Source organism: Ischnura elegans, chromosome 3 (genome assembly GCF_921293095.1).
Source record: "Ischnura elegans chromosome 3, ioIscEleg1.1, whole genome shotgun sequence".
In the NCBI taxonomy this organism is placed as follows: domain Eukaryota; kingdom Metazoa; phylum Arthropoda; class Insecta; order Odonata; family Coenagrionidae; genus Ischnura; species Ischnura elegans.
The window spans coordinates 99013461-99041378 of record NC_060248.1 but is presented as its reverse complement, the minus strand read 5'-3'; the positions used below and the strand labels follow the sequence as shown (position 1 = coordinate 99041378).

Sequence of the window (27918 nt, the reverse complement as noted above, 5' to 3'; positions counted from 1 at the left end):
ATATATATCCTGATATGAGTACTTCTCTGAACATAAATATTTACTCAATAGAGATAAATGTATCAAAAACTGATGGTTTTCCTAAAAACTGAACGTTTTCCTTCCCCACAATAGCCTTCCATTTTCCATTATTTTCCACAATACCTATGTAATCAGCGAGGTTAGAGTCATAAAAACAAGTACCGTTTTAGATAAAATTCAAAACGTTTTCATCCTCAAGTGGTGTATATGATCGGCCCACCACGGACTTGGTTGATAAATACAATCGAATCGCTACCCCAACCTTCCCACAATGCAACCAAATACTACCTCACTCACTCAACTCACGTTTCATCCAATTGTTAAAGAGCATATCCGTAAAATACTGAGTTCGCGGCGAGCAGCACGGGCTGCAGTCCACTCTCTCACAGACCGGACTTTGGAATCTCCGTGTGTACCAAAGTCAAAGTTCAATTTTATCGCTAATAATTCATATCAAAATCACACGAAATGATTTATTTGCTCAATTCGCAGATGCCTGGTGAAAAATCCGGAGCACAGACCATTCAGCGTTGAAGTGATGGAGCATCCTTTCCTTACATCCCTTCCAGAAAACGAATTCCTAGTAAGTATAAACTGCCTCGAAAGATAATGCAAATTCAGCTGTAATGAAGTACATTACATTTTAGCTGATAAAAGAGTAGACAGTAAGGCTAGAAAATCTTTACCCATTTAGCATGAAAATGTCATTACTTATTAAATAATACTAACTTGTAAGAATAATCTCCTAAAATAAATAGGTTGCAAGTAGTTCATTTCATCAATATTCATTGAAAATTTAATTTTATCAAACACATTTACAAATATGTAATCATGCTAAACCTCTATATCATTACAGCTACAACAAGATCTAAAGACTTTGGTGGCTGACATGAGAGGAGTTGGAAAACCTTTCAGAAAATCTGAAGTTGCCGTAAGAAAAGGGTGTTTGCAGGTAATGATATTAACTTTTGACTGGTGTCACTTACATACAGTAAATTAAAATTATTCTATTAATGAGTAAATCCCCTTTAGTCTATGCTTCAAACAAGTCTTTATAAAATTTAACGCAAGACGTAGTGCTAACTGATGAAAGAAACATTTAAATTTATCACAAAAGGATTGATTAAACTATACAAAAGTATACAATAATCTTGCTCCAACGGAGAAGAAACATTCCATTTCACGAGACTTAAAATTTCTGATTACATGTTTTAAATAAAGCAGAGTTCAAGACGAATATCGCATTACGCGTACAAATGGCAAGCAATATTCCATGAAAAGAGGGCATGTTTTTCTCTTAACAGAGTGAGCAAGGCACTAGCCCAGAGCCGATGTTCACGGAAGATTTGGCAGCCCTGGACGTCATTTCAGAGGACCTTGTCCTGGACCAACTACACCAGCGTCTCAGGCGCGGACTTTGCCACACATTCATTGGAGATGTTCTCCTCTTCCTCAACCCTAATGAGCAGCAAAATATATACACAAAACAGGTTTGTAATTTCTTAGCAAAATTTTTAACCTTTTTCCAGAATTTTCTCAACAATATGATTTAAAATGAACTATTCACATTTCACATGAAAGAGTAACTCAAAGAACAAGTGAAAAAAGATTATAGAAAGAGAATAATTTATTGACCTAAAGATCAACTTTGCAATTACTACATTAAAGAATTACTGAACTACCCAAGGGAATCCAATTAATTCAATCTGCCCTAAATCGTTATTTCATTCGTGATAAAATGATATATATTACGCTGCTCATTTCGCAGAATATTTTAATTTAAATATGTAGTCTATTATGGGGCCCCTGATCCTGGGTCCGGAACGCAGGGAAAAATTTGAGCAAGCATTGCCTTTGGTTTTTATTGCCCCCTGGCATTTCAATGAGTTGGCAACCCGCATTTCTTTTCAGCACCACACAAAGTACAGTTTCAAGGCGCTCTCTGACAACGCCCCGCACGTGTTTTCCATGGCGGATAGAGCATACCAAGACATGCTGCACCACGACGAGCCACAGCACATCCTTCTCGCTGGTGAATCGCTCTCAGGAAAGACGACCAACTTCGGGCATCTCGTCAAGCACCTCATCCACCTGGGAGAGGTAAATCAACGACAAATGTTTCTTATAAGGCTACTAGCCGCCTAAGATGGGACATAAACCCCTCATCCAAAGCATTAATACCCAAGTTGAGAGACATCAAATTGCCTTGTTCCATTAAGTGAATTTCACGACTTATTGCATTTACCCATATCTCCACGCATCAAACAACATGTGAACTAACTTATTTTTAACATGTATAGTACATACTTTACCTCAAAAAGATTTTATAGTAGAAACTTCATTCCAAGAACACATATATTAAACGGTCTCCAGAGCATTTTCAACTGCTGCACTTTTATCGCGGCATCTATATACGACAACAAAAATTCTCTTTAAATTTATATACTATTTTTTTTATTACAAAAAATTGAAATTTTGTCACTTGATCATTTCAGAATGCCCTTACTCCTACAGTGAACTAAGCACAACAAAGTACCTCATTTTCCCAATAAATTTAAATCTATGACATCTCTTTCTTGCGCTGAATAGGTCTGAATTAAGTGAATGAAAAAATCAATCAGCTACCAATCCCCTTTGACAAATGAGATGATATATTTTCTTTATTGTCCCCCATCTCCGTTTTATTATTTACGAGTTTCGGAATGATCATTTATAGTGCGCCAGCAACGCAGGCAACCGGATTCAGAAATCACTGGAAATAATTCACGCCATGGGTAACGCGGCCACGCCAATCAACCGCAACTCCACGCGCCATGTACTCCACCTGGAAGTGACATTCAGCAGCACTGGAAAGTGCAGTGGAGCCATCTTCTGGGTGTTCCAGCTCGAAAGATGGAGGGTCACCTCTAACGATAGGTACAGTAACATGATCCTTAGTGAGCATTTCGAAGCTATCAACAGAGAACTTCTCTTCTCAATGTGACTAAAATATGCTACAAAGCTAAATATGACTGAAGACAACAACGTCTGACGACCCACAATTTTCCTTCAGAGATCAAGCCAACTTCCATTGGTTCTACTACTTCTTCGCTGGAATGGAGGAAACCGGAAAAATTTACAAATATGGTCTGGAGCCTGGTGGTGGTGGAATCTCACGATACCGCTACCTACGTACGATACCAAAGTCAACCAATGCTGGCTCTTTGGTAGGAGAGTTTGACCTGGGTAAGCATTCAACTGCTCATCTAAAGTAGAAATATTGAGCGCGAATCATAATACTTAAACAATTTCCCTCAGGCACGGCAGTACTTTTTTTATTGAACTAGTCTAAAAATTCGACTCAACAGTGCAAATGTCTTAACCTTATCCGAGAATCACAAATATTAGTAGCTTCGGCCGCATGTAAATACTACCTATTTCGTACACAGTTCCACTTTCAACTATTAATATATCCCCTAATCAGAGTCTCTTCCCCTATAATAACGCTGACCTGTCCCCACATTCGCCTCCAACAGTTCACATTTCTTCAATTAATCCTGTTTTTCAGGACTGAATTAATAAACGCACCTTTGTAACATTGAAAAACTGATTTGTTAGCCATAAAAAAGTACATTTTCCCTCAAAAAATGGAAAAATAAGGAAGTCCCATCGACTATAGACTTCAGGTAGGAATTAAGTCAAGTACGATTTTAACCTAAGACCTAATTATGACAAAAAAGGCATACATTATAAATTGAGCAGCAACTACATTAAAATCTACCAATCAGTTCATGGCAATAAAAATAAAAAGTAACTCCGAGAGGTTTCGCGCTGAACTTAAAACTATTTTCTTTGAAGGAAGTAAAACGTTTAGACTGATAAATAATTGCATGGTTTTTACATTCTTTAGGCACATCCAATGAAGGAGTGGGCTCGTCGGTGGAGGTAAACGCTCAAAGATGGAAGCGCATTGCGTCCATCTTGAAGGACGACCTCGAATTCGATGAGAGTGAGATGCAAACGCTGTTCAACGTGACCGCCGCAATCATCCTCATGGGAGAAATCCGCTTCCGAGAGGTTATGTCTGACGAAGAGGGAGAGAAGCCACACGCTGAGATTGAAAACCCTGACACGGCAGTCAAAGGTAAAGTAAACGCATAGCATTTAAGTAAAGCTAAATACACGCACTCCAATAAAAAATATGATAAATTCAGGCTATAAACCAATCACCCAAAAAGTTTAATGATGCATACGAAGGAATCATTCATATTATAGCTGAACAACAACTATGGATAGTAATTGTAAAAGGAGTAAAGGCAAAATTAAATAATGTCAGCGCCCTTAATAAATTCTAGTCAGAGCTCCATGTCAAATAACGAATGTATTAATTGAAACAAATTGTAAAATACTTTAAGTAGAATGAGCAGGGAAATTCTTAGCCACAAGTAATATGCCAAATAGCATTGGATGATGATTCGATGACTAACGCTGGGAACTATTCATCATCTTTATCCAAACCTCAACAGCCTGGTGTGAGCCTTGGATTCTTTTACATTTTCCCTCCACTAAGCTACTCTCATTGCTTTCTCCTTCAGCCCAATAACTCCTATTCACTTCAGATCAACCTCTCCAACCCATAACATTCCTTCCGTGGTCTACCTTTCTTCCTCACCCCTTATCGTCTCAATGCAAAGAACTGATAAGGTCATCCTATCAATGTACATTTTTTGTACAAGACCTAACCAACTCAACCGCAATGCCTTGACGGATCAGTCTTTCTCTACAATTACATTTATCAAAACTCTCCACCTTCACCTCCGCTAACTGGGCTATAGATCCTCCAAATGACCTTTCTCTACAATTTTCGGAATTATAATATGGACAAAATAATTCAGTATATATCTGTCTAATCATTGAGGTCACCCTTATGTCGACTACTAATACATGAATGCCGAAGATTAACTCAATTCTTATTAGCAAACTCCTTTCCTCTCATTCCCTCCAGTGGCCAATCTACTGGGCGTGGACGAGAAGAAGCTCTCGTGGGCGCTGGTAAACTACTGCTTCATCGAAGGCGGAGCGGCGCAGCGACGTCGTCACTCGAAGAGCGAGGCGGAGGAAGCGAGGGACGCGCTCGCGAGGGCCACCTACGCCCGCCTTTTCGACTGGGTCGTCAACACCATTAACCACCGGCTCTCTCTCACACGAGCTGTCTTGTGAGTGCTACACATGAAAACGCTATAATCCTCACCATCGTGGCATAGAAAGCGCATTTTAAAAGTGTAACTTTTCGAATTACGTGAAAAGCCGAACGGATAGGTGTAAGAATTAGTCATTCCTTTGGGCAATAAAGGAGTTAAATAAAAATTAGGCCATCATCAATAGGCAGGGTACGCTCTAATCTACCCTTCACTTTAGAGGTTGGTATCTTATCACCTCCGCCACACTTTCAGTAAGGCAGGTTGTTCGGTAATGAGTAGACGTAAAAATACAAAAACCGAATACACGAAAATCGCTTACAAAAAGGTGGTAACTGAATAAATCAGATAATCTACGCCCCATCATTGGCTAGTCAATATAATTTTTCAGCCTTTATCGTACGCCTAATTTTCTCGTAAAAGTTCATGAAGAGGTAATGATAGCTTCAATGATTTTCCTCGAATAAGATCATTTTCATCGTTCACAGCAAAGTTAGGGATCAGTGTGTCTTCTTCCATCACTGGCGACCTTCGAATTATCGATACTACAAAAATATACAACGCAACCCCTGACCACGCAAAAGGAATCAATGATGATACTCAGAACGGTTCAGCAAATACTAATTGATTTGTCGACAGCAAATGAAATAAAAAATCAACGTTGATGATTGGGTTACAACACAAGTGGGCCTATGTGAAAATTAATCGTTTAACTCACGCTTAGCTATTGTGCAAGCGGAATTCATCTTCTCAACTCCTAGGGATAATAAAACATCTTCAGGAATCAGTAATTAGCTATTACCCTCTTAACTTCCATCTTTTACAAAATTCATTGAAATGGATATTATTCACAAAAATATACATAACACCACATAAAAATTAATTCTAAAACCTCTAATCGCAAAGCACAATGCATTGAGAATAATAATACTTATTAATCCAATTTCATAGTTGGTACTACACTCGTGAGTTTAAACTTATTGCCCGGTCAAACATGTGCTCCATAAAAGTGCGGCCTTCTTTTACGTTTTTCATCGGTCGTTCCATAGAAGAAGCTTAACGCGAGCACAAATAAAAATAATTTCTACTACAACGGGAGTATTTTTAGGTCAATGCATTGATTTACTATAAACAAGAGCCTCCTCCTTCACGAATACTCAAACTTTATGTTAGTGCTTCCTTTCCTTTTGCAGTGGGGACAAGCATTGCGTCACGGTTTTGGATCTTTTCGGTTTCGAATGCTACCAGAGGAACAGCCTTGAGCAACTCTTCGTCAATGCACTCAACGAACAACTCCAGTATCATTACAACCAAAGAGTATTCGTCTGGGAAATGGTGAGTGGAGTTTTGCCCAATTAAATCGGTAAAGATTCTTACATTTATGCTTAATGAATCTTAAAAGTAAGTTAGCATTTATGACCCATAAATTTCACTCTGAATATTTTAAAGTTATTACAAAAAGAATATTAAAAATAAATGTAACAATTGTTTAATAAACGTTTGGGTTAATTTATTTCAAATGATAAACTGCCGTTCACAGCTATTACGAGTAAGGAAAAGCTAGCTTAGTGATAAGAGTATTTTTAAGAAGCTGTTGAGTATTTAATTCAAGAAATTGCAATAACCATCTGGTAAAATGATAAAAACCACGAATTATCTTAAAAGAAAAATAGAAATATGCCTACGTATTCCATTTAACATAGGTCAAACTTTTCAAGAAACGGTACGTTATTCATAAAAAAAATTTAAAAATAAATTATTCTCCAAATTTTCTTTCAACTCATGCAGCAAGAGTGTGAAGAAGAAGATCTGAAGACCCCATCTCTTGCATATTATGACAACAAGCCAGCTCTTGATGCTCTTATGGGGAAGCCTGAAGGTGCCCTACACTGCATTGACGAAGCCACGCGAACTGGCCAAGGAAACGACTTCATACTCGGTAAAAATCGTTTTGTTATTATTCATAAGGCAGAAAAAATTCCCATTAACTTGGGCGCTATCTTTTGTTTTAGATATGTAGTTCCCCTTAAAAAAAAAAGTAGGCAAATTGGGGAACAGCGTGAAATAGACAATTTCATTTCGTAAGTTTATTTACTTCTGTGTAGGAAGGTTCTCAGCGTTCATAACACGGTGCATAAAGTTGTACGACAGCAATCTGGCTGTTAGATGGATGCAATAAGCATTGAAATATGTAACCTATAATATACCCAGCAAATAGGTAATTTTTTCTACAGAATATTCGTAATTTTTCAGCAACTTTCGTATCTTGCGCAAGTTAATTCTTAAAATTAAATATTAAACTTTACAAGCAAAATGTAAACAAAATACTTTTATCACCACAAAAGATTGCCATAAATTCATTTTATAATAACTCACGCATTCTTTTAGGTAACTAAGCACAACATTTACATGATGCTATCTAACGATACGCTGACCTAAGATTCAATGCCAAACTAGGACGATAGGAATGTTATAAAATCATCATCCAATATAAAGAGAACATTACACAAAAAATAATGACCAAAGCCTTTTACGAATCATATTACGGAATGAATGCAAGCAAACAACAAAAAGCCAAGTAGAATATGATCAATTTACAATATCCAAAGCTAAACTTATTTCCGTTGCACCTGAACATTTGCTAAAATACGTTTTTTCTAACAGTGGCTAACGTCGCTTAAAGAACCACTACTGAAAATGAGAAAAACCATTTAAAATTACTTGCAAAAATAATCTATCACTTAATATTTTAATAAAATGAATAATCCCGCCAAAATCAAATCCAGCCTGATTTTCATCCATTCAGCCATAGTCGAGCTTACCATAACACCACCAAAGTGACTTGACTCTCAAGGGGCAGACAAACTCTCTTAACCTGTCACCAGTTTACACCAACTTTCACTTGGCTACTTTTTACGCACCTACCTTCAAATAATTAAAAGTTATTTTGAGAAGTTCCATTGATAAGCTTTTGAGTGAATCCAAAAATGACTTTCAACCCCCAATGACCCCAGCTATACTTGCCTCTTGCAGCTGCACTACGCAACGCAGCATCCAAGGGACCGCACGTTCGAGTCGCCACAGGTGCCGGTAGCGAGTTCAGCGTGGCTCACTACACGGGCAAGGTATCCTACGAGATCACGGACATGGCGGAGAAGAATCGAGATTTCGTTCCGCCAGAAACGATCGACACAATGCGCCAGTCGACGGACGCGTTCATCAAGTCCATGTTCACCAACCAACTGTCCCGCACGGGCAACTTGACGGTAGCTGGAGGCAAGGAAGAAGCAGAGAAGAAGAAGGAGGAGACGACCGGAGCCAAGAAGAAGGGACGCAAGTGGGGCGCCGCGCTCATGGCCGAGAACACCAAGACGAGGGTGAGTGCCAAGTATCAGATGTGGACAGCGGTGTCAACCGAGACGAAGGAGACAGGGAATACATTGAAATAAAATAATATTTTAAAACGCTTTTACCAAGAAGAGCATAAAATTCACTAAAAAGTAAAATATAAGCTTTTTATCACTCGAACAGTAAAGCGTGTGTGCTAATAAGGTTTATTAGAAATAAGTGTGGAAGAGTCTGACAGGTAAGTTAGGAATGGCATGCAATATTAATACCTAAACCTTTACCGAACCAACCTTAACCCACCCTTAACTCTCCGCGTGATGATAACTTATATTTTCCTTTGTAATGCATTTTATACTGTTTTTGGGAAAGCGTGTTTTCATCTTTTTTTATATTCTTCTACTTTTTAGCGGGGAATCATAAAGCGGTTAAACCAGAGCTGTTAAAGAAATTTCTGCCAAAAGTTTTTTTAACAAACGCCATTTAAGCTTTCACACGGCAATTTAACAAGTTAATTAGAACACAATAGTGAAAAAATTCAAATGTTTTAATATTGAATATTTAGGGTCATTAGAAGCAAACATGTGTGGAAAATTTCAAGTCGATCCGAAAATAGAGTGTGGGTTCAAAATAAGTTTCAAAATCCCATCGATGAAACGGACAAAAGGACGAAGCAAGTTAAGAATGATCGCATAAAAAGGTGGAAGAGTATGAAGAGTGCACTACCGAACTCTCAAATTCAACCACAAGCCGTAGATAACTTCTGCTGCTGCCACTCCTGCTCGGCCAGTCTGTTTTCGTGACATATTACTAGCTTAGCATACACAGAGGGCCGAAACTGACACTTGCCTTAGCCTATAATTTGAAAATTTTAACACAGTATTTTCATAAATGTTAAAATTTTGTACATGAGTTACAGCTGACTTCAAAAAATAGTTTATATACCCCGAAATTTTCAATTAATGGCATTAGTTTTGAATTAGTGAGACGCCGCGAAAAAAATTACTACCGGTGTAATATGCCCTCTTGTTTGCTTCGCCATTCTCAACAAATACGTTCCAAGACATTTATGCTCGGACAGTTCACATGGTGAAATGAATGTACGAATGAATAGAATAAATGAGTAGTAAAATTTGGAACCGTGATGATCAGTAGTAAAAATACATTTCTTTCTGATAAACTGTCACTGAATTAAAACTTACCACCATTTTCGACTATTTCAGGTCATTAACGGGAATTCAGGGTTCACAATATATATTCTACATTCACCGGATAATGACAGAATGTCGAAATGGAAGATATTTTTTTAAAACAAGTTTGAATCGCTATATTTTCGCTATCCATCCGCCCTTATAAGCTAGTTTTTTGATAGAATAAATGAATGGTAAAATTTGGAATCCAGAAGAACAATTTTAAGAAGTAGGAGATGTTATTGCTGAATATTTGTACAATTATAAACCACCTCTAACAGCATTACTACATTTTTTTTAAATACATTCAAAATTTGGCTCATAGTAGTGATTTTGACGAGTTACAACCTTTGATTATGATCACATGCTACGAAATAATATTTCATCACTCCTTTTGGAATAGTTCCTCATACTCCTGACATTTAAAATTGTCTAGCATCATTTTATCTTTCATCTTCTAGCACATTTCACAAGCATTTCGCTCCATTATTTTGACAGTTTGAACTATGACAATGTTAGCATGTATAAAAATGTGAATGGCCTCTTGCAAGTTTTTAATGCATGACAAGGCAAAAATAAACACGCATACAGTAGTTAATTAGTTAGCTAATTAGCCTCTTTATCTTCTACCAGGATGATGAGAAATTACGGTGGTAATATGAACCTAACATAAAATAAGATACTTAATAAATACTTCACATGATATAAAATATCTATTCGAAATATTCCACATCGTCGGCGTATTTTTTTAACCCTCTAATACAGTTTCGCAAGTATTAACACACTATCCAAAAATTAAAGAAATCAGTGGCGGTCTTCCTCGAGAGAGCAACTATGGTAGCATTGAATGCTGATTGTATAACTCATTTTACCCTTCTTCAACTTTCTAGACATACAATACGGAGATTCGCGGTCAGTACTCGCAGACGCGCAAGATGCGCACGGCCGCGGCCATCTACCGGGCGACCTGCCTCGAGCTCCTGCGAGGTTTCTCTTCGAGCCCATCCCAGTCCCTGCCCACCACCAATGGCGAGACTATAGCCCCGATGAGCTCCGGAGGATCCACCCTGTTCATCCGCTGCATCCGCCCGTCCTTGTCCGACGCACCCAGGAGCTTCCAGACGGACGTGGTGCGCCAACAGATGAGGGCCCTCGCCATTTTGGACACCGCCCGGGCGAGACAACAAGGATACTCCCATCGCATCTCGTTCCACGAATTCCTTCGCAGGTTCGCAAGAAACAAAGTTAATTGCTATTTTTCGTACCATGAGTATGATTGGTGTCAAATCCTAAGATATGGAAAAGAAAAGCTGAAGATAGTGTTAAACTAGATAAGAGTTAGTTACATGAAAGCATAGAGTCTTAGGCTTACAGGTGATCATTTAGTGAGGCCTTTCGGTAATCAAATATACAGTTCTCACGAAAGCATTGGGCGTTTAGACTCGCAGAACAGAGAAGGTGAAACCTACAAGAGGAACAAGAGAAACAAACAAGGGGGAAAGTGAAAACAATGCAACTAGAAGTCATCATAACGTAGATATGGATTCCGAGTGGTATTGGCCAATTCGATTTTTCATAAAGCATGCATCTGACTATCTGGACGTAAGGGGCCCTCTCCGCTGCCAACAGCAGCTAATATCTAAGGGAATTCAAATTCGTTGAACGCATATTACAAATATCAACATTGGCGACAAAAGTCTTAACCACCAGCCCATATGTGTATGCTACGGTTTCACCCGCAACAACTGGTTTTTCGAAACTAATCTACCAGTCCTAAACTCTCTCCTGTAAAATACCATAAACTTTCGCAAGAACTCTACGCGGATTACAGAATTTACAGGTGCACATGACCAATGGCAAAGTAAGCACTTCATAAATTATGAAAATCCACGTGACCCAATCAAGCACGACGATTGCATTTCAGTCGCGGACCACCGCCCACTGCGACAAAATTGCAAAATAATGCCGGATGATGCCTGGAGCGTGGGGAAAAATACCAGAAAGTTCCTCAATTAAATTTCTCCTGCAGAGAGTTAGAATGCACCGTTACTATCCTAAATAAATGCAACCCACATTACCACTAAAAATGAATCTGCCTACAGGAAATACGAGGAAATTCGCTTCCTTGGCGTAGATAGGAAATAATCTCTATTTGCTGTGGTTAAGAAACAGTCCTTCAATTCGTTTAGCAGAGTGATACTATTGTTTGGCCAGGAGTGCAACATGATTAGTTTGCTAACAAGTAAACAGTACCTAACAATATCATACAGGGGTTAAAAGCCACTTCATCCCCAATTTAATCTATCAAAACAGCTCAACTCCTAATTTTATCGACAAGATCATACACACAGTCCCTCCAGAATTAATTATCATTGATTTTTAAAATCATTAAATCTCAATCTCAAGAAAATCTCAACAAACATTCGCCTTTTTCCTAATTTCTTCCACCAACAACCCGGTGAGTTCGTGTTTTTCAACACATACCAACAAATTGACGAGATAATTTAAAGACAAGAATAAGACACTGGATATGCCAATGCTGGCTCGCAAATTTTCATATTTCAGTAGGTTATATGGCATTATCACACGATAATATGGATAACTACGGTAGAAGAGACATAAAAAAGGAATTTTAGCAGTCATAAGAACATTAGAGATAAATGCTTCAATCAAAGATAAAAGGAGAAAAGGCAAAGTAAATGTACACGGTTTAAAAATATTATGTGATCAAGCACCCTGGGCCTGAAACTATAGTGGGAGAGCAATTATAATTAAAAGCAAAAAATTTTACACATATTTAGCAATTATAATTGCTCTCCCACTATAGTTTCTTTGTCTCAGGCAATGCGAAAAGGAAAGGAATTTTTAGCCACAAAATATGCCAAAAGGTTACCACTACACTTTATTTTATTACAGATACAAGTTCCTAGCATTCGACTTTGATGAGAACGTGGAAATGAACATGGATAACTGCCGGCTTCTGATGGTTCGTCTGAAGATGGAAGGGTTCGCCATAGGGAAATCGAAGGTCTTCCTCAAGTACTACAACGAAGAATACCTCTCAAGGTAGGTACTAAAAGTCGTCACAATCGGGTGGATGAATTAACTACCTTTAAAAATCCTAATGAGTTACCAAAATATACTTTAGTTCCTAGTTAACATATTGGTCACTTAATAAAATCAATTAAATAAAATAGTTTGGCCGGCCTCGGTGGCGGTGGGGTAAAGTCCTCGCCTGCCAAACCGTAGGTCGTGGGTTCGAATCCCGCCTGGGTAGGTGATCCCTATCCAGGGCAAAGATGTTTGTGTTGTACTTTGTTAATATTGGAAACCCTCGTTGTAAAAGGCCGTTATGTGCTGTTTACGGGGGATGTGATAAATAAATTTGATAAATAAATAAATTTCTCGAACTAGGACATAAATGTCAACGATAGTGCTACAAGTCCCACAAAAGAGTGCATTTATTCATCTAAAATAATTTCATCAATTAATTTCGCCAATTTTACCAATATTATCAGCGATATAGCCAACGTACACAAATTTAACATTTATTTCTCAATATAAGACATAAAAAATTTAAAATGCTTAAATGAGTCCCTCACTACCATTTTTCCCGACCAAATCGGCCTCTCTCCCAACCCCTCCGATAACCCTTACTAAATCGATTGATAAAATCTTCTCCATTTGGCACCGGGTAAGGCTTTTTGAAGCCAATGTTTCGATGAGGGAGTTTCTCATCGAAACAGGGGACATAAACAGCCTTACCCGATGCCAAACCCGAGAAGATTTTATCAATAGGATTCGCCGGAAAAGCTCAAGATATTTTATCCTTACTAAATCTATTCCCTGCGTCTTCAACCCGCAGGCTCTACGAGATCCAAGTGAAGAAGATCGTCAAGGTTCAGTCGATGATGCGCGCCTTCCTAGCCAAGCGGAACGTCAAAGTGAAGAAGCAAGCGTCGACTCAGGAGGATCCCGAGGCCGGTAACGGAGGCGATGACGCTAGCGCGGAACCCCAACCGACAGAACTCCCACCCCCACCAATCGACGAGGAGGCTAAACCCTCGCCCACCCCGCCCGCCTCGCCCTCGCCCGTCCCCCCGGAGGCCGAGGGCGAACCGGCTGAGGCCGTGCCCGCCGAGGAAGAGCAGGCCGCGGAGGAGGGCGCCGCGGACGAGAACTAGCGAGGAGGGATGAGCTAGGCGAGGGACGATGAGCGCCTTCTTCCCGTTATGAGGAAAATATATAGGATTGTATTAAAGGGATGACAGGACCAAACTGGGACGATTTCTCGAGCAATGCTTCGGAAACACGGAAGGGGGTGGAGAAGTTAGGAGATATCAAAAGGAAGTTGAGATGCGAGTCAAGTTGTCGCCTGCCCGAGGGATAGTACTCGGTTTAGCGTTGTTTCGGGTGGGTTCGTCTCAATGATGATCCGAAACCCCTTTAGAATTGGTGTTCTATTTACAAGCACACGGAAAAATGATGCATCACTTTCTAAAACAAAATAGGATTTTTTTTAACAGCCCGGCAATCATTCAAATCATTTTTCAGCAAGAGGCATTATTTCACATCACGGCTGGGGAGAAAAGATTTTTGGGAGGAAAATAATATTCTTACATGGAAGTTTTAGTTTCGTTTTGTATTTTCTGGTACCGAAACTCTTTAAACATGATCAATAATGCATCAGCAGAGATCATTCAATATGAAAAATTACTTATTTAACAATACCTTGATACATCTAGTTCGTGTTTTTCCCACGCAATCACTTTCATACACCCTCTACGGACACCTCTGCAGATAGGGCCACCTGCTAGAGTAATACTAGAGCCTTCAGTCAACTCTTGAAGCTCTAGTGCATACAGTGAGGATGTTTAACTAATGTAAGAGCTATATTTATTGCCGTTATAAAGCGCGAAAAAAATTCAAGAAATTTCTTATTCCAAACCCAAATCAGGACATTAGCTATATTAATTTTCCTTCTAGTAACAATCTTCTTCCCCTTGAAAAGAGTTTCACTATTTCCAAAACTTTCTCCGTAAGCTTTTTTTATTCTGTCCATCTATAAACACCCTAACACTTATCACATCAAAGAAGCAAGTTATTCCCCAGAAATTGCTGTCAAGTAAATTGTCTTTGATTGCTGTTGAAGGAGAGCTAGTTTGGGGATAACAAAATATTTTCAACCCTATATATACAGCCTTGGGTCAAGATCAAACATTGAAAAAATTAAGTCGATAATACATTTCTAGTATAACTCAATCTAAATTCAAAAGTTAATATGATAATTACATTCAATGCCTATTAAGCTCTAATGATTGTCCAAAAGCTGTCATAGTAATTAAATTCATCAAAATATATCATTTCTCTCATTGGAATAGATTCACTGAAATAATTCAGAGTAAAATATTCCATAAAACATCACATTGAAATTTTCATTTTTCACATCACTTTAAAATGCATGAGGCAAAGTGCTAATCGCATCAAATCATTAAAAAACAATACGAACAATCATATACTGCAGCTCTTTTAACTGCGAAATAACCAGTATCTCATGACTAAAATTTTACTTTGAATAAAATTACTTTCTCTTGAAGTTAATGGCTCCAAATTTTTCTTTGATAGAGCTCATGAAAACAATAATCAACATATTATTTACTCTTTTTCCATTATCATCATGGGCAGTTATGTTGTTTACTGATGTTCATTCAAAAATGAAGCAGTATTATATTTATTGCATCACAATATTCCTCATCTTCATAATAAGTATGTACTTGGGAAAAAAGGGATATATCGGGGGAAACAATATCCTAAAACCATATAAAATCCTTTTTATAATAAGTTTATTGGTGTGATGTTGAAAGTAGAAATGGTTAATATGTTCAGTGGCGTAGCTAACATGAGCAGGTTTCCGGAAATGTTTAATGTTATCATATAACTACAATAGAATTCTAGGCTGTCTCACTACTCTAAAAATAAGCTGAAATGACATATTAAAACAAGAGAAAGATTTCAAGGAAGAAATAAAAAGGCAACATTTCGAAATGATGGAAAAATTTACCCAGGAGGTCAGATCCACAAACCTGCCCAAGTAAATGGCTACGTTACTTCATTTCGGACTGCCTTTGTCTGATTGCATGAAGCTAAGCCTATGTATTATTTTATTTGTTAGTGTCCTTTAATGCCTTAATGGGTATCCGTACTTATAATGATATATTGAGCTAGTTTTACTTCCTGTGTTAATATTAATTTTCTTGAATTAATAAGGCCAATGCCCTTCTTGAAGATCATGCGACATCAAACTATACTTTTAATGCAATTTTATTGGAAATATACTAGCCTACCTATAAAATATCTTATCGTTCAACTAAACAATTATCTCCAACATTTATTCAGTAATTACCTAACAACTAAATGAAGCTTAATTAACTTCCGATTCGTAAATAAATGCATATGTAGTAATTAGATCAATGTTAAAATATGTAAAATGTAAACCTAATTATATGTCTCCATGAGTAAATGTGTTAATAACTCATCTAATGATAAGTGACATGGTGATGCTAATGGTTATGGAGTGACTCTTTACTGATTATTTTAAAGACATAAGAAGGAAGATGCAGCTACTGTTATCCATTATATTCTGAGAGAAATTTTGATTCAAAGAAACTAACAATACCTGTAAGATCCATTAGCACCATCATCTATTGCAATAAATGCTAGAAATAATGAAATCTGTGGATCATACTGCCAACCATCTGTTGTGAATTTAAAAATGTAAATAATGCAGCTTACCTATAGACTGATTCATAATTTGCCTGAAGTTTAGTGGCAGCTTGTTGAAAACCATAATGATAAATTTTGAGAAGTTCCTGTATGTACTTGATATTCTAAGATTTTGATGTCTCTATTCAATAATTACATTTTCATGCGGAATTTGGTACATCTCTCCCTACACTTACTAGTATGGAGAGAAAAGACCATGTCCCCGCTATCAATTTCCATCTCTTCCAAAGTAAAACTAGTCCAAAAACACAGTGTAACTAATTCAGCTAATATGCCACTAAATGAATTTGAATGGGAAACAAAACTCCTACTTAATAAGCATTCCTTTTTGTGTAGCCGTTTGAAATCTTACAGCTGTTTCTTGATATCCCTGGTAAGAGATGAAAATGAGATATATCACTGGTGTTTGTGAGATAACCTCTCAAAAAGCCTCGCAAACTTTTATGTAAACAAGAAATTATAATATTAAATGTCTGTTAAAATTGTTATAACTGTAAAAGACATAAAAAATATTCTAAATAACTGTTCATGATGAAATCTGAATCGCTGTTGTCAAGAAAAACCACTGTTAAAGCGTCGATATGTATAGAAAAATTGTTGCACTTTGTCTGTTTAAAAGTGAATAAATTACCTTTCAAAGAAATAGTTAAGTGGGGTTTTGTTTTCTATTCAATAATCCCTTTCTGTGATGAATTATTTGTAGCTTTAACTTAATGGCATATAAAACTAAACTACAGTTAACTTAGGAACTAGACACAAATATAATAGATGGGCAATAAATACTTAAACTTGCGATAAACTTGAATGCGAAATAATATTGATATCAAATTAAAATGATCCATTAATTAACTCCATCACTTAAATGGTTCCACAACAACTAATCCCACAGGTTAATTACCAGTGCACTAATCACACATTAATCACATCAAGATTCATTCATCGCATCAATAACTGCGTAAAAACTAAAATTGAAGCTAAATAAATCCAATCTGATCCTTAAAAAAAGGTAAAATATTTAACTAAAGTGAAATGTTAAAAAAAAACATCCCTCCATAAACATTTCCACATACCTCTAATCGTCAAACATAAAAAATACTGTATCTGGTATTCGATTAAGTAGTGAATCAATAAACAACTATCCTTGCGAATATAAACTCTGTAAAATAAAATTCCTAGACAGAAAGAAGACCAGCCATTGATAGCCAAATTATAAACGCACGTAAATATTGATACTTAAATTTGAAGCACTGCACTTAATGAGTTTTTAAAAAATTGGGCAATTATTTTCAATCGCTAATATTTATGAATGGCCGTTACTAAATGGTTTAAACCATATTCAATATGGAACAGAAAACTATAAAAAGAATCAAATAAAGTAAACTTCCAGAAAAGATATATTCTATAAAAGAGACTGCCTTGAAAATTAGTTGAAGTTACCACATCATTTTTGTTTTTGAGATGGGATGCACTTTGCAGGGAAAAACAAGAAGGAGAAGGTTACTGAAACATCCAAGAAGCAAGTAAAAGAAATGACAAAGGAAGAAGCAGCACTCAAAATCCAGTCGAGTAAGACAGAATTACTATTCTCAGGATCAATTAACATCTTATTGTTTCCTGCCTACAAACAGTAGACAAATTGCTCCTATTGATATCCACTAAATTCCAATGATTCATTTCAAACCTCATCCATTTTCCATAAATAATTTCGCCTATTTTTAACCATTAATGGTGAAATCTCTCTTCACTAAAACCTTAAACCAAAACAGCCTGTTCAATTTGTGAATCTTAAATGATGTGCTACTTGGGCTATTCAAAAGTTTTAGGTTAGGGCATATTAAATAGGAATACCAAGGAAAAGAACACTAATAAATGACACACACACTTGTATAAACAACAAATGAACTAGAATAAGCAGGCACCGCTATCATGCCATCACAAGAAATTAGATTATTAAGCTAAACTATTCTCATCGTCATATTCAAAGATTGCAATAGCTGGGTTATGAAACATAAATATGTGCCTAAAAAGTTATTAATTGGTCAATCCTTCGAGTTGTAAGTGCCCGAGTGGAATTTCTGAATCTCACTTTAAAATGCAAGTTCAACAACAAGTCATATTTTCAATCTTTCCTCTGATTTTATCCCAAATTGATAAACTAATCAATTATACCACTAATCTAATCAAGAGACCATCACAAAATCTAATAGAGTCAATGGTATCCGATACTCTGGATGAACATTGACACACAAACCATTCTATTAGGGTTAAAATGGAAAGCTTCAATCTTATGCTAGCGAATAACTTAATTTTCTTGATTAATTCTCACATATTACCAATTATTTGTTGAGCAGATATTATTTTCAATTGAGCTTAATGCTGCGATGAGATATTTCACCATATCCTTCTCTAATACACAAAACCTTTTCCTCTAATATTTCCTCAATAGAACTTGCCCATTTTTTTATATTGCCAGTAGGAAGTAACAACCTATTGATTAGATAGTATCTCTGCCGCTAGATATTTTTTGCATAGCTGTTACAATTCACCTAAAGCAAAATCCTTCTTTCGATCCTTGACCTCACTATGGAGAAAGAAATTACACAAGATAATAGGTAACACCTCATACATGTAAAAAAAATAAGTCGCTTGAAAATAAAGGTTTTAAGTCTGACTTACCATGAGCATCCAGGATAGAACATAACATGTTTCCTCAGATAAACACATAAGAAATTGAAAAATGTATGCAACAACAAGCAGAAACTGATTATTCAATTGAGCAATTAATGTGACTTCATTTCTCTGCATACCAATGATAGAACCTCACCTCACTTCATTCTTAAGTACAGGCCTGTAACTCTCCAAACTTATAGTACTTAAAAACCCTGCAGTGCATCATTTACTAGCAACTCCAAAATGATACAGAATTCAGAAATACTTTCAAGTTTTTCGAGATAAAAGGCAGAGTTATAGTTTCAGCAACATGAAGCAAATCAATGCTACAAACTTTTGTACCTCATCCAAATTTGACAATTAGACCCACATTTATGAATTTCTAATGAAGGCATTGGACATCTTCATAAAAGTTACATATTTTGACCACCTCAACTTGTCACTGATAACACATGGATCAATTTACAAAAACAAACTTTTTTTCTGATATACAAACACTCACAAGATGTATGAACAAACATTTGTTCATTCTTAGAGCAAGGTTAAATGCATTAAATACTGCTAAATATGTTCCACGCAGACAATTTCACTGCTAAAAAGATAAGTGGTATTATTTTACCGTGAGTTACAGAGGCAAATGCATATCTATCAATATCCTGTCAATGTATTTTGCTCTTTTTAGGCTGAGGCTGAATATTACAAGGAGGATGTTTCATGCTGTTGACAATACCATATTGCCTACATTCATGTTAAGATATCATTCTCCCTATTGTAATGACCATTTTCAGAAGTTAATGCATCATCGTTTGGCTCCCAGTTTTGTGACTATAATCAACATAGAAATAGCTAAATACTAAACCTTTTATAAAGTAATGCTTATCTTATGAACTAAAAAGAAAATAATTTTACAGTGAATCTCACAAGAGCTCTGAATGCATTGCTTCGAAAACAACAAAAACGTTGGATGAATGAAGTTTTATACTTCTTATGTTATTACATATTGTCATAATTCCTTTACAGAGTAGGCAGTTTGAACAACCCAACATTTTTCATAGTATATTAAGCAATTTATTCACAGCTCTCGTCAAACGAACAGTAACATTTTTAATAACGAGAACCAAATACATACCTAACACAGAGCCAGAGAACAACATAAAATAAGTGAAAGTGTCAGGGCATACTCTGGATGTGAGAATGCAAACACAAGATGTATAATACCAGAGAAGACTTATGCCCACCAATTCACAACACTAGGTCGCTGAATAACGTAGTTAGAGAAGCAAAAATTAATATAGTCCCTAAATATACCATTTAGGTTTATTCTAAGAGGGAAAATTCTTTTGCTTTGCACAATTGATCTAGTGTTATTCACTATATTTTAAGCTTTGCTTGTAATAAAAATATGTTTTCACTATTTTGGAAGTAGAGGTAATTGAAGATGATCATTTAGATTGTAGAGCCTTCAATAGCTGAACACACTACTTACACATGTTTTAGTATTCTTTCCTATTAGATTTAAAAATAAACCTTGTCTTTTTCCTACTGGTAAAGCAACTGAGAAGGAACTCATGCTTTAATATTTGTCTCGCACTTCACCCAAAGAGTTCCGAGGCGATCAATGCCGCAAGAAATATAAAGTCAGCGGATCAGCAGCGAGAGACATGGATGAAGTGACTGTGAACTTTATACGAGAATTCTGCCATCGGTGGAAAGCCAAGTCAATCTTTCAAGTGCTTCTTCACTACAGGGCAGCAAGGAGACAAGACCTCGTGTACTATTCACAACAGGTATGCCAAAAGCAGGGGAAATATCATCAAAGTTCCCACTCATCAATCATAATATAACACAATTCAGCTACAGATCTCATCTGAACCCTTCATATTTTGGTTTCACTACCCAGCACAATTCAAGAGGGCTAACCTTCATTACACTTCAGAAGGTAAGATTCTCTTGTGTTCTTAGGTATTGCTCATGAAAATCAAAATTACGATCAGCAGAAAAATTATCTATTTGAAGAGGAGCAAATTCATTTTCATTTCCATTAAACCTTCACCATTTCACTCAAACACAAACATTTCTCCCTCATCAGAGGTAAATTTCTCTTTCAAACAATTTTGTATAGAAAAGACATATACATATTACCACATATAAATAACAGCATCCTATTTTGAGCTATTCATGGTTAAATAAAAACACAGTACTATTCCACAACCTTATATTTTTGCAGTCTACTAGTTTCAACGTTTACAACGTCATTATCAAGACTAACTGAGAAAAGCATACAACATCCAGCCTTATTTATCCAACAATAGTGTGAGGGAAGGAGGAGGGGGGGGAACTAAATGAGGAGGAGCATTGAGCATTGTTGGATAGGAGGTTCAAAACAAAAAGTATAAAATCTTGGGGAGGTGGGGTGGGGGCAGGCAGATAAAAGTCAGGTGGTAAGGAGGTTAATGAGAAGGGGAGGAGGAAGGATTGTCAAGGAAGAAGTCAGATTTTAAAACAGTAGATAAAAAGTTAGAACATTTGAATACAGTCAAGTGGTGTCTATGCCCTGACATGCGACGAGTGCAACGGTGTGTACGTTGGTCAAACGGGCCGCAAGTTTAAAACTCGTGTCGATGAACACAAAAGAAGTGCTCGTTTGAAAGACTCCATTTCCCATTTTTCTAAACACCTGTCCGAATCCGGCCACAACAGTGATTTTAATATTAAAATTTTACATGTACATGACAAAAGTGTAAAACTGGATATTTTAGAAATTTTAGAAATCACCAAATGCACTCTTGCACGTAACATCGAAATTTTTACTGATATACTGTATTCAAATGTTCTAACTTTTTATCTACTGTTTTAAAATCTGACTTCTTCCTTGACAATCCTTCCTCCTCCCCTTCTCATTAACCTCCTTACCACCTGACTTTTATCTGCCTGCCCCCACCCCACCTCCCCAAGATTTTATACTTTTTGTTTTGAACCTCCTATCCAACCAACAATGCTCAATGCTCCTCCTCATTTAGTTCCCCCCCCTCCTCCTTCCCTCACACTATTGTTGGATAAATAAGGCTGGATGTTGTATGCTTTTCTCAGTTAGTCTTGATAATGACGTTGTAAACGTTGAAACTAGTAGACTGCAAAAATATAAGGTTGTGGAATAGTACTGTGTTTTTATTTAACCATGAATATCTCATCGTTCCACCAAGTAACGCCTAAATCTGTTGATTTTATTTACTATTTTGAGCTTTTATTTTGAATTGTAACTTAATCATGAAATGGCTTAATGGCTTCAGACTCTTTAATAATTTACTCATACAAAACTACATAAACCTCACTAACTACTCAAACCTACAAAACTCACATAAACCTCTGTATGCGAAATTTTATCAATGGTAATGAAACAAAGGGAAGTAAGATATTGATACCTCCGCTGCATAACCACTCAACAATTGCCCACTGAATGAAATTCGCTCATCTAGAAGCCCCACAATATGAATGCGCTCAGCTGGCAATAGCTGGAGCACAAACACTCATCTCCGAAGCTTGGAGAAATGGAGGTGAGCATTTATACTCCAGCTATGTACACTCACTCGTTTTAACCACAACTTGTTTTTCCCCCCTTCCCCTCCACAAATTACCGATCCCTGCTCGGAGCCAACCTCACTCCATTAACAAACTTAGTATATATAAACCTGACCCCACCATATTTTTTTATATTTTCTGTATTTGATAATGGTGTAAAAGCCCAAACCAGTCATAAAATAGAAATTTTTATAAATATTTCGTGGAAGTAACAAGTGTCTGTTATTGATAATACAGCTACTGCCCGCTGGGCACATTTGTTATGTCGGACTCCTAGATGAACGGATTTCATTCAGTTGGCGATTGTTGAGAAGTTTTGCAGCAGAGGTATCAATATGTGATTTTCCAATAAACCCAGAATTCTGGATAATGTATGCACATAATTTTCCAAGTTCTTTTTTGTTCTAATAAAATGTAATAGGTGTCAGAAAATATCATAAACATCACAGCAAGACAAATTTTAGATATTTAACAAGAAATTCTTCATACACCTGTATCACATGATTTCAGAAATTAGAGTGCTAAATTCCTTTTGGTACAATACACTAAATTCAAAGTATCAAATTTTTTATTGAACCTCTTTTCTCTGGCTAATTTTACCTTTCCTAAACCTAAAAATCATGCTATGAAGGTAAAAGTTTTGTACTAATTCCAAAAAAATTTCATGAAGTGGGTATAAAGGCCTGGTTACACGGTACATTAACGCGTACAAGTTAATGTACCTTTGCATGAATGATTTTGGTGGACCGGAACTGAACATGCACGAATGCATGCACCAAATTAGAACAGGTTCTATTTTCTGAGCATGCATTCGCACAAGTTGGGTGGTTAACACGGTGCATTTTGCCGTTAATCCTCACATTCATACATTTAGACATTAACCCCTATGTGTTATTATATCGTGTAACCTGGCCTTGCGACATTATAAACAAGCACAAAAATAAGATTAATAAAATTCCCTCTAATGTGAATAACTCAATTGTCACAACAGCATTCAGTGTTTGAGTTAATAGGGTAGTTTCCTTCATCAAAGAAAACGAAAGGTATTGATTGCGATTCGTTACCCACCATTGGTGCATTCATAATATACAAATTATGAATTTGGTTTTAGAAATACCGGTTTAGACCATTGGCAAGGGTCAATTTTATCCTCATTTGAAAAACGCCACATTGGCGCCCATGCGATGCCACTCCACGTGACGTCACAGGGACCTAGTTTCAATACGAGTAGATAGGAGCTTTACATTGCCTGAGATTATCAATGCATGCATGAGGCACACAACTCAGGGAAACATGTCTTAACAATCACCTATTAAAACTGGCTAAGGTCGGAAAGTTTTCTTCGTTTGATAAGGCATTAATAATCCATATTTAAGCCAAGCGCTACCAACTAGCAGGGTACTCTGCTACCTGCTAGCATCCTGCGTCATATCAGCGCTCAAAGCCTCACCCCAGGGTCACCTCAGACGGCGGCAGCGGGAACCAGAACGACATCACACAGAGTTTTCCCGGCATTCATACTTAGTCGTCACGTTTTCGCGCGCTTGAAATTTTCACTTTTCATTTAATCGCAAAAAATAGATATCGTCATTTAAAAATCTAAAAATGTGAAATAGGTACTCCAGGAGTAATAATCTTTCGATTTAGGCAATAAAAAAATAATGGGAAACCACCTTATTATGGTCCCTCACCCAATAAGTTACCTTAAGATATGCAGTTGCATTGAGATTATATGACCTCAATTCTCTATGAGCTCATTACTGTGGTAAAAAAAACTTCATCTGCTTGCTTAAGGTTAGAAGGTCAGACAAAACAATTAAAATTATTTAAAACAGGTGGGGGAATGACACACAAACTTCTATGCAATGAGTTTACCACACCACTAGAAAGTGTCAAGCAATTACCTTGGCCTCCTCTGGTTTCAATAAATTGATTAGGGATAGCAATAAAATTTCAACTATATCAATGTAAACCAGCAATGAATAAAGCAAATAAATCTTCAGTAAAACAGCCTAGAGAAGAAGGCGTTTAACAAAAAACAGGCCTACTTACAGGAAAAAATATAAGCAAGAAGTAAGGAAAAACTTCATCAGAACTTACATGTGAAGCATGATTCTCCATGGCAGAGAACCATAGGTGATGGCAGAAGCAGAGAACTCAAGGGTGGAAGCATTCCAAATGTGGCGCCACAATAGAATAATGATGACCAAACCAATTAACCAAGTGAACAATAAGGAGGTCCTAAAAATAATGGTAGATAGGAGTAATCTTATCAATTCATTTGGAATATGATGGAAAAATTTAATCTACATCATGAAACATGATGATCTAATGTAGATAATTGCCAAAGGACAACTGGATAGACAGAGCAGAAAAAGGCTTTAAGTGAAATATATGGAACTCTTCATCCATTCCCACTGATAAGAAGTTAAAATTTATGGGTGGAAAGCAGTCTAAAGTCAGCATTATCCAACTCCCAGTGAAATATTACTAATGACACCAAGGGCGGATCTAGGACTTTTTCTGGGGGAGGGAGTTGGGGCAAAAGGGTCTCCTCATACTGGAGAGTAAAAACAACATACATTGAAAAATTACTGTACAAAATATTCTCTTTATGTTTGTATGAAAGTTATTACTATGAAAATATAACAAGTTACATATATAATAACGAGTTTTCGAGAATGTATCAAATATCTTATCTATTTTTAAAGCATCTGGTGAGGGGGGGCACATGCCCCCATTCCCCCCCCTCTAAATTTGCCCATCAATGACACAAAACAACAGATGAAAAAGCATGTACCACCAACTTTCCATAATGGATGAGCCAGCTTCTTAAGAGAGTACAGGGAATGACTTGCACCCGATCTTCAAGCTAATTGCCATTCTATGTATTTCCCTAATTAAATCAACGCCACCCCCGCCAAAAAATTGAGAATAACTTCAGCCATCCACCACTCTCCGGTGGGTATGAAACCAAAAGTTGATACAAATGGTAGGAATGAACACTTGGCTTGGGCACCCCCTCCAACAACGCCAAAAAAATATTTTCTGCCTACAGCCTTAGTAACAGTGTTTTACTTTTTAGTCTGACATCAACATGACAAACCAATGAAACAACCATCTACCACTCATCAATTGACCAGATTCCTTCTCAATCCCCCCAAACTCGTAAGCATAAACCCAAACTTTTTCCTACAATTACCATTTTGAACATGCCTCTGCTGGTGCATCTGCCACATTAGTGCTGATAAGCTGGATTGAATGTTGAACATTTTACTGGTTCTATCACAAATGTTTTCTTCGTGTATAAATGCATGATTTTGGACTTTCCAGGTGCACCTCTACAACCAAAGCACCATCAGTAGACTCCAGCAATGTCGATATGAAGTCCCTCTTTCAAATGTTGACTCTTCGCGCACACGGCCGGACTGCTTACCCAAGCCATCTGTCAACAAATTACCATTCCGCATCATAGATGTGCCGCATTTCTGGGATACTTCAGCACTATGCGACCCTGCAAGGGCTGGGTAAGCCTTTCCTCACCCTATCTGGTATAATAGTCCTTATCTTTCACTCTTCTTGCAACCTATCCAATGTGAAATGCTAACCATACCTCATAGCAAACTGGACAGGCAATGTGACAAGAAAGTTTTCCGCTTGATTTGAAAATGTAAATTCATACCTTACTGAGGTTGAAGCTTAGAAAAATAACTGGATTTTATAATAAAATTCCAGTTATATTCACTTCAAATGGATATTATGCATCTTAAGAGCATGATTTTCACTCACTGTGATACATATATGTAAATGTTTTTCGAATTTCAACCACAATGAAGCATGAATTCACACACTTGTCATTTATTCCACCGTTATGTTGGCTTGGGTAGGAGAGAGTAGAGTTCACTCTGAAGTAGTATGTCATATTCATGTAAATTCCATTTGAAAAAGTATTCATACCAATAGTGGGATTGAACACATTCAAGGAAGATGTACCAGTTCCTTTACCTCCAATTCCTAAAAATTTCATAAACATTTTGCTGGGCTACCTGAAGGCTTTGCCCTTTCCTCGGTACCCAAGCACTCTCCCCATAGGCAACAACACACCCCCAGGCATGCATCAATAGCATGTATCGTCAGACTCTCATTTTTCTTTCAATTCACTTTATTTCCACAATAGAATGAACTTTTCCCATACGAATTCCCTCTCAACTTCTTTGTTTCCTTCCTCTTCTTATTTTCTCCCAACAATCAAGCGTAACAACAAGGGTAACATCAATGAACATGCAAAAATCCAACTAAAAATAAGAGATTTTTAAGTACCCAAAAATTACGTAAAACACCAAAAAATTTAAAATTATACTTGAAAAACTAAATGTTACAAATATCTAACTGATCTGAAAGCTGGTCAATCACAATTTTCAACTAACTTGCGTAGAGTAAGGGGTATCAGGGAGATGTAAAAAAAAATAGTTCTAGAGACCACCACGATACACATTCAAAATTAATATGATAACCACGTGACATAACCCATGAAAATTTCTAAAGCAGTCACGCTCACATCAAAATCACAAAAACTAAAGGAATTACAAAGCATTAGGCAAATTCATTTTCTTCAGAACTTTTAGCAATCAATAGAAATACATACATAATAGTTAATTAACTCAGCAAAAAAGGCAGTGTCAGCAATTAAAAGTTTGACAACTGCACTCCCATTTATACAAAAAATTAGAGTTGTTTATGTTGCAGCTTCAAATAAGGGTTATAACTTGTCTCTTTCTTTCTTCATTCATTAAGTGAAAAAGAAATAGTTTTAATTAGCACATAATGAAACTAATTAAATAATGATGAATGATAAATAGAATGCTCCTTTCCATGCCTCACCGGCAATAACAGGAGCATGGTTGATGACCAATTTGACTGGGACGCACCACTCAGAAGAAGAGATAGAGCAGGAAGGAGGAGAAATACTCGAGGTAAGCAACAGCCTTGATCTATAACCCTTCAAATATATAAAAACAGCATCCTTTCTGATGAATGCTCTTTCATAGGTATGAAAATAATTTTAGATATAACTATGTATGTCTTGATGGCATCAACAGAAAACAGACAAAAAAGGCAAAAATTCAAGAAGAAAAATCATTTGCATTAACCAG

General features: G+C 36.8%; 1 protein-coding gene and 1 long non-coding RNA gene across 4 annotated transcripts in view; one reads left to right on the top strand and one right to left on the bottom strand.

Moving 5' to 3' along the window:
- LOC124156248 overlaps window positions 1-27918 on the bottom strand; it is a 53750-nt gene that overhangs the window by 5143 nt on the left and 20689 nt on the right. The window contains exon 3 of the long non-coding RNA XR_006864291.1: window positions 24866-25006. This is a non-coding gene — a long non-coding RNA (uncharacterized LOC124156248). The remainder of the gene's footprint in view (window positions 1-24865; window positions 25007-27918) is intronic.
- LOC124156247 (neither inactivation nor afterpotential protein C) overlaps window positions 1-27918 on the top strand; it is a 60034-nt gene that overhangs the window by 15848 nt on the left and 16268 nt on the right. For 2 of the 3 annotated variants that reach the window (XM_046530662.1, XM_046530660.1), the window contains exons 8-25: window positions 514-604; window positions 878-973; window positions 1326-1511; window positions 1933-2121; window positions 2738-2937; window positions 3074-3246; window positions 3911-4144; window positions 5006-5216; window positions 6392-6533; window positions 6987-7137; window positions 8232-8575; window positions 10624-10961; window positions 12650-12799; window positions 13599-13717; window positions 17993-18082; window positions 20789-20973; window positions 26099-26292; window positions 27659-27738. In XM_046530662.1, coding sequence (XP_046386618.1) covers window positions 514-604; window positions 878-973; window positions 1326-1511; window positions 1933-2121; window positions 2738-2937; window positions 3074-3246; window positions 3911-4144; window positions 5006-5216; window positions 6392-6533; window positions 6987-7137; window positions 8232-8575; window positions 10624-10961; window positions 12650-12799; window positions 13599-13717; window positions 17993-18082; window positions 20789-20973; window positions 26099-26292; window positions 27659-27738 — 3173 coding nt within the window. The remainder of the gene's footprint in view (window positions 1-513; window positions 605-877; window positions 974-1325; window positions 1512-1932; window positions 2122-2737; window positions 2938-3073; window positions 3247-3910; window positions 4145-5005; window positions 5217-6391; window positions 6534-6986; window positions 7138-8231; window positions 8576-10623; window positions 10962-12649; window positions 12800-13598; window positions 13718-17992; window positions 18083-20788; window positions 20974-26098; window positions 26293-27658; window positions 27739-27918) is intronic. The other variant, XM_046530661.1, reaches the window with a different exon arrangement.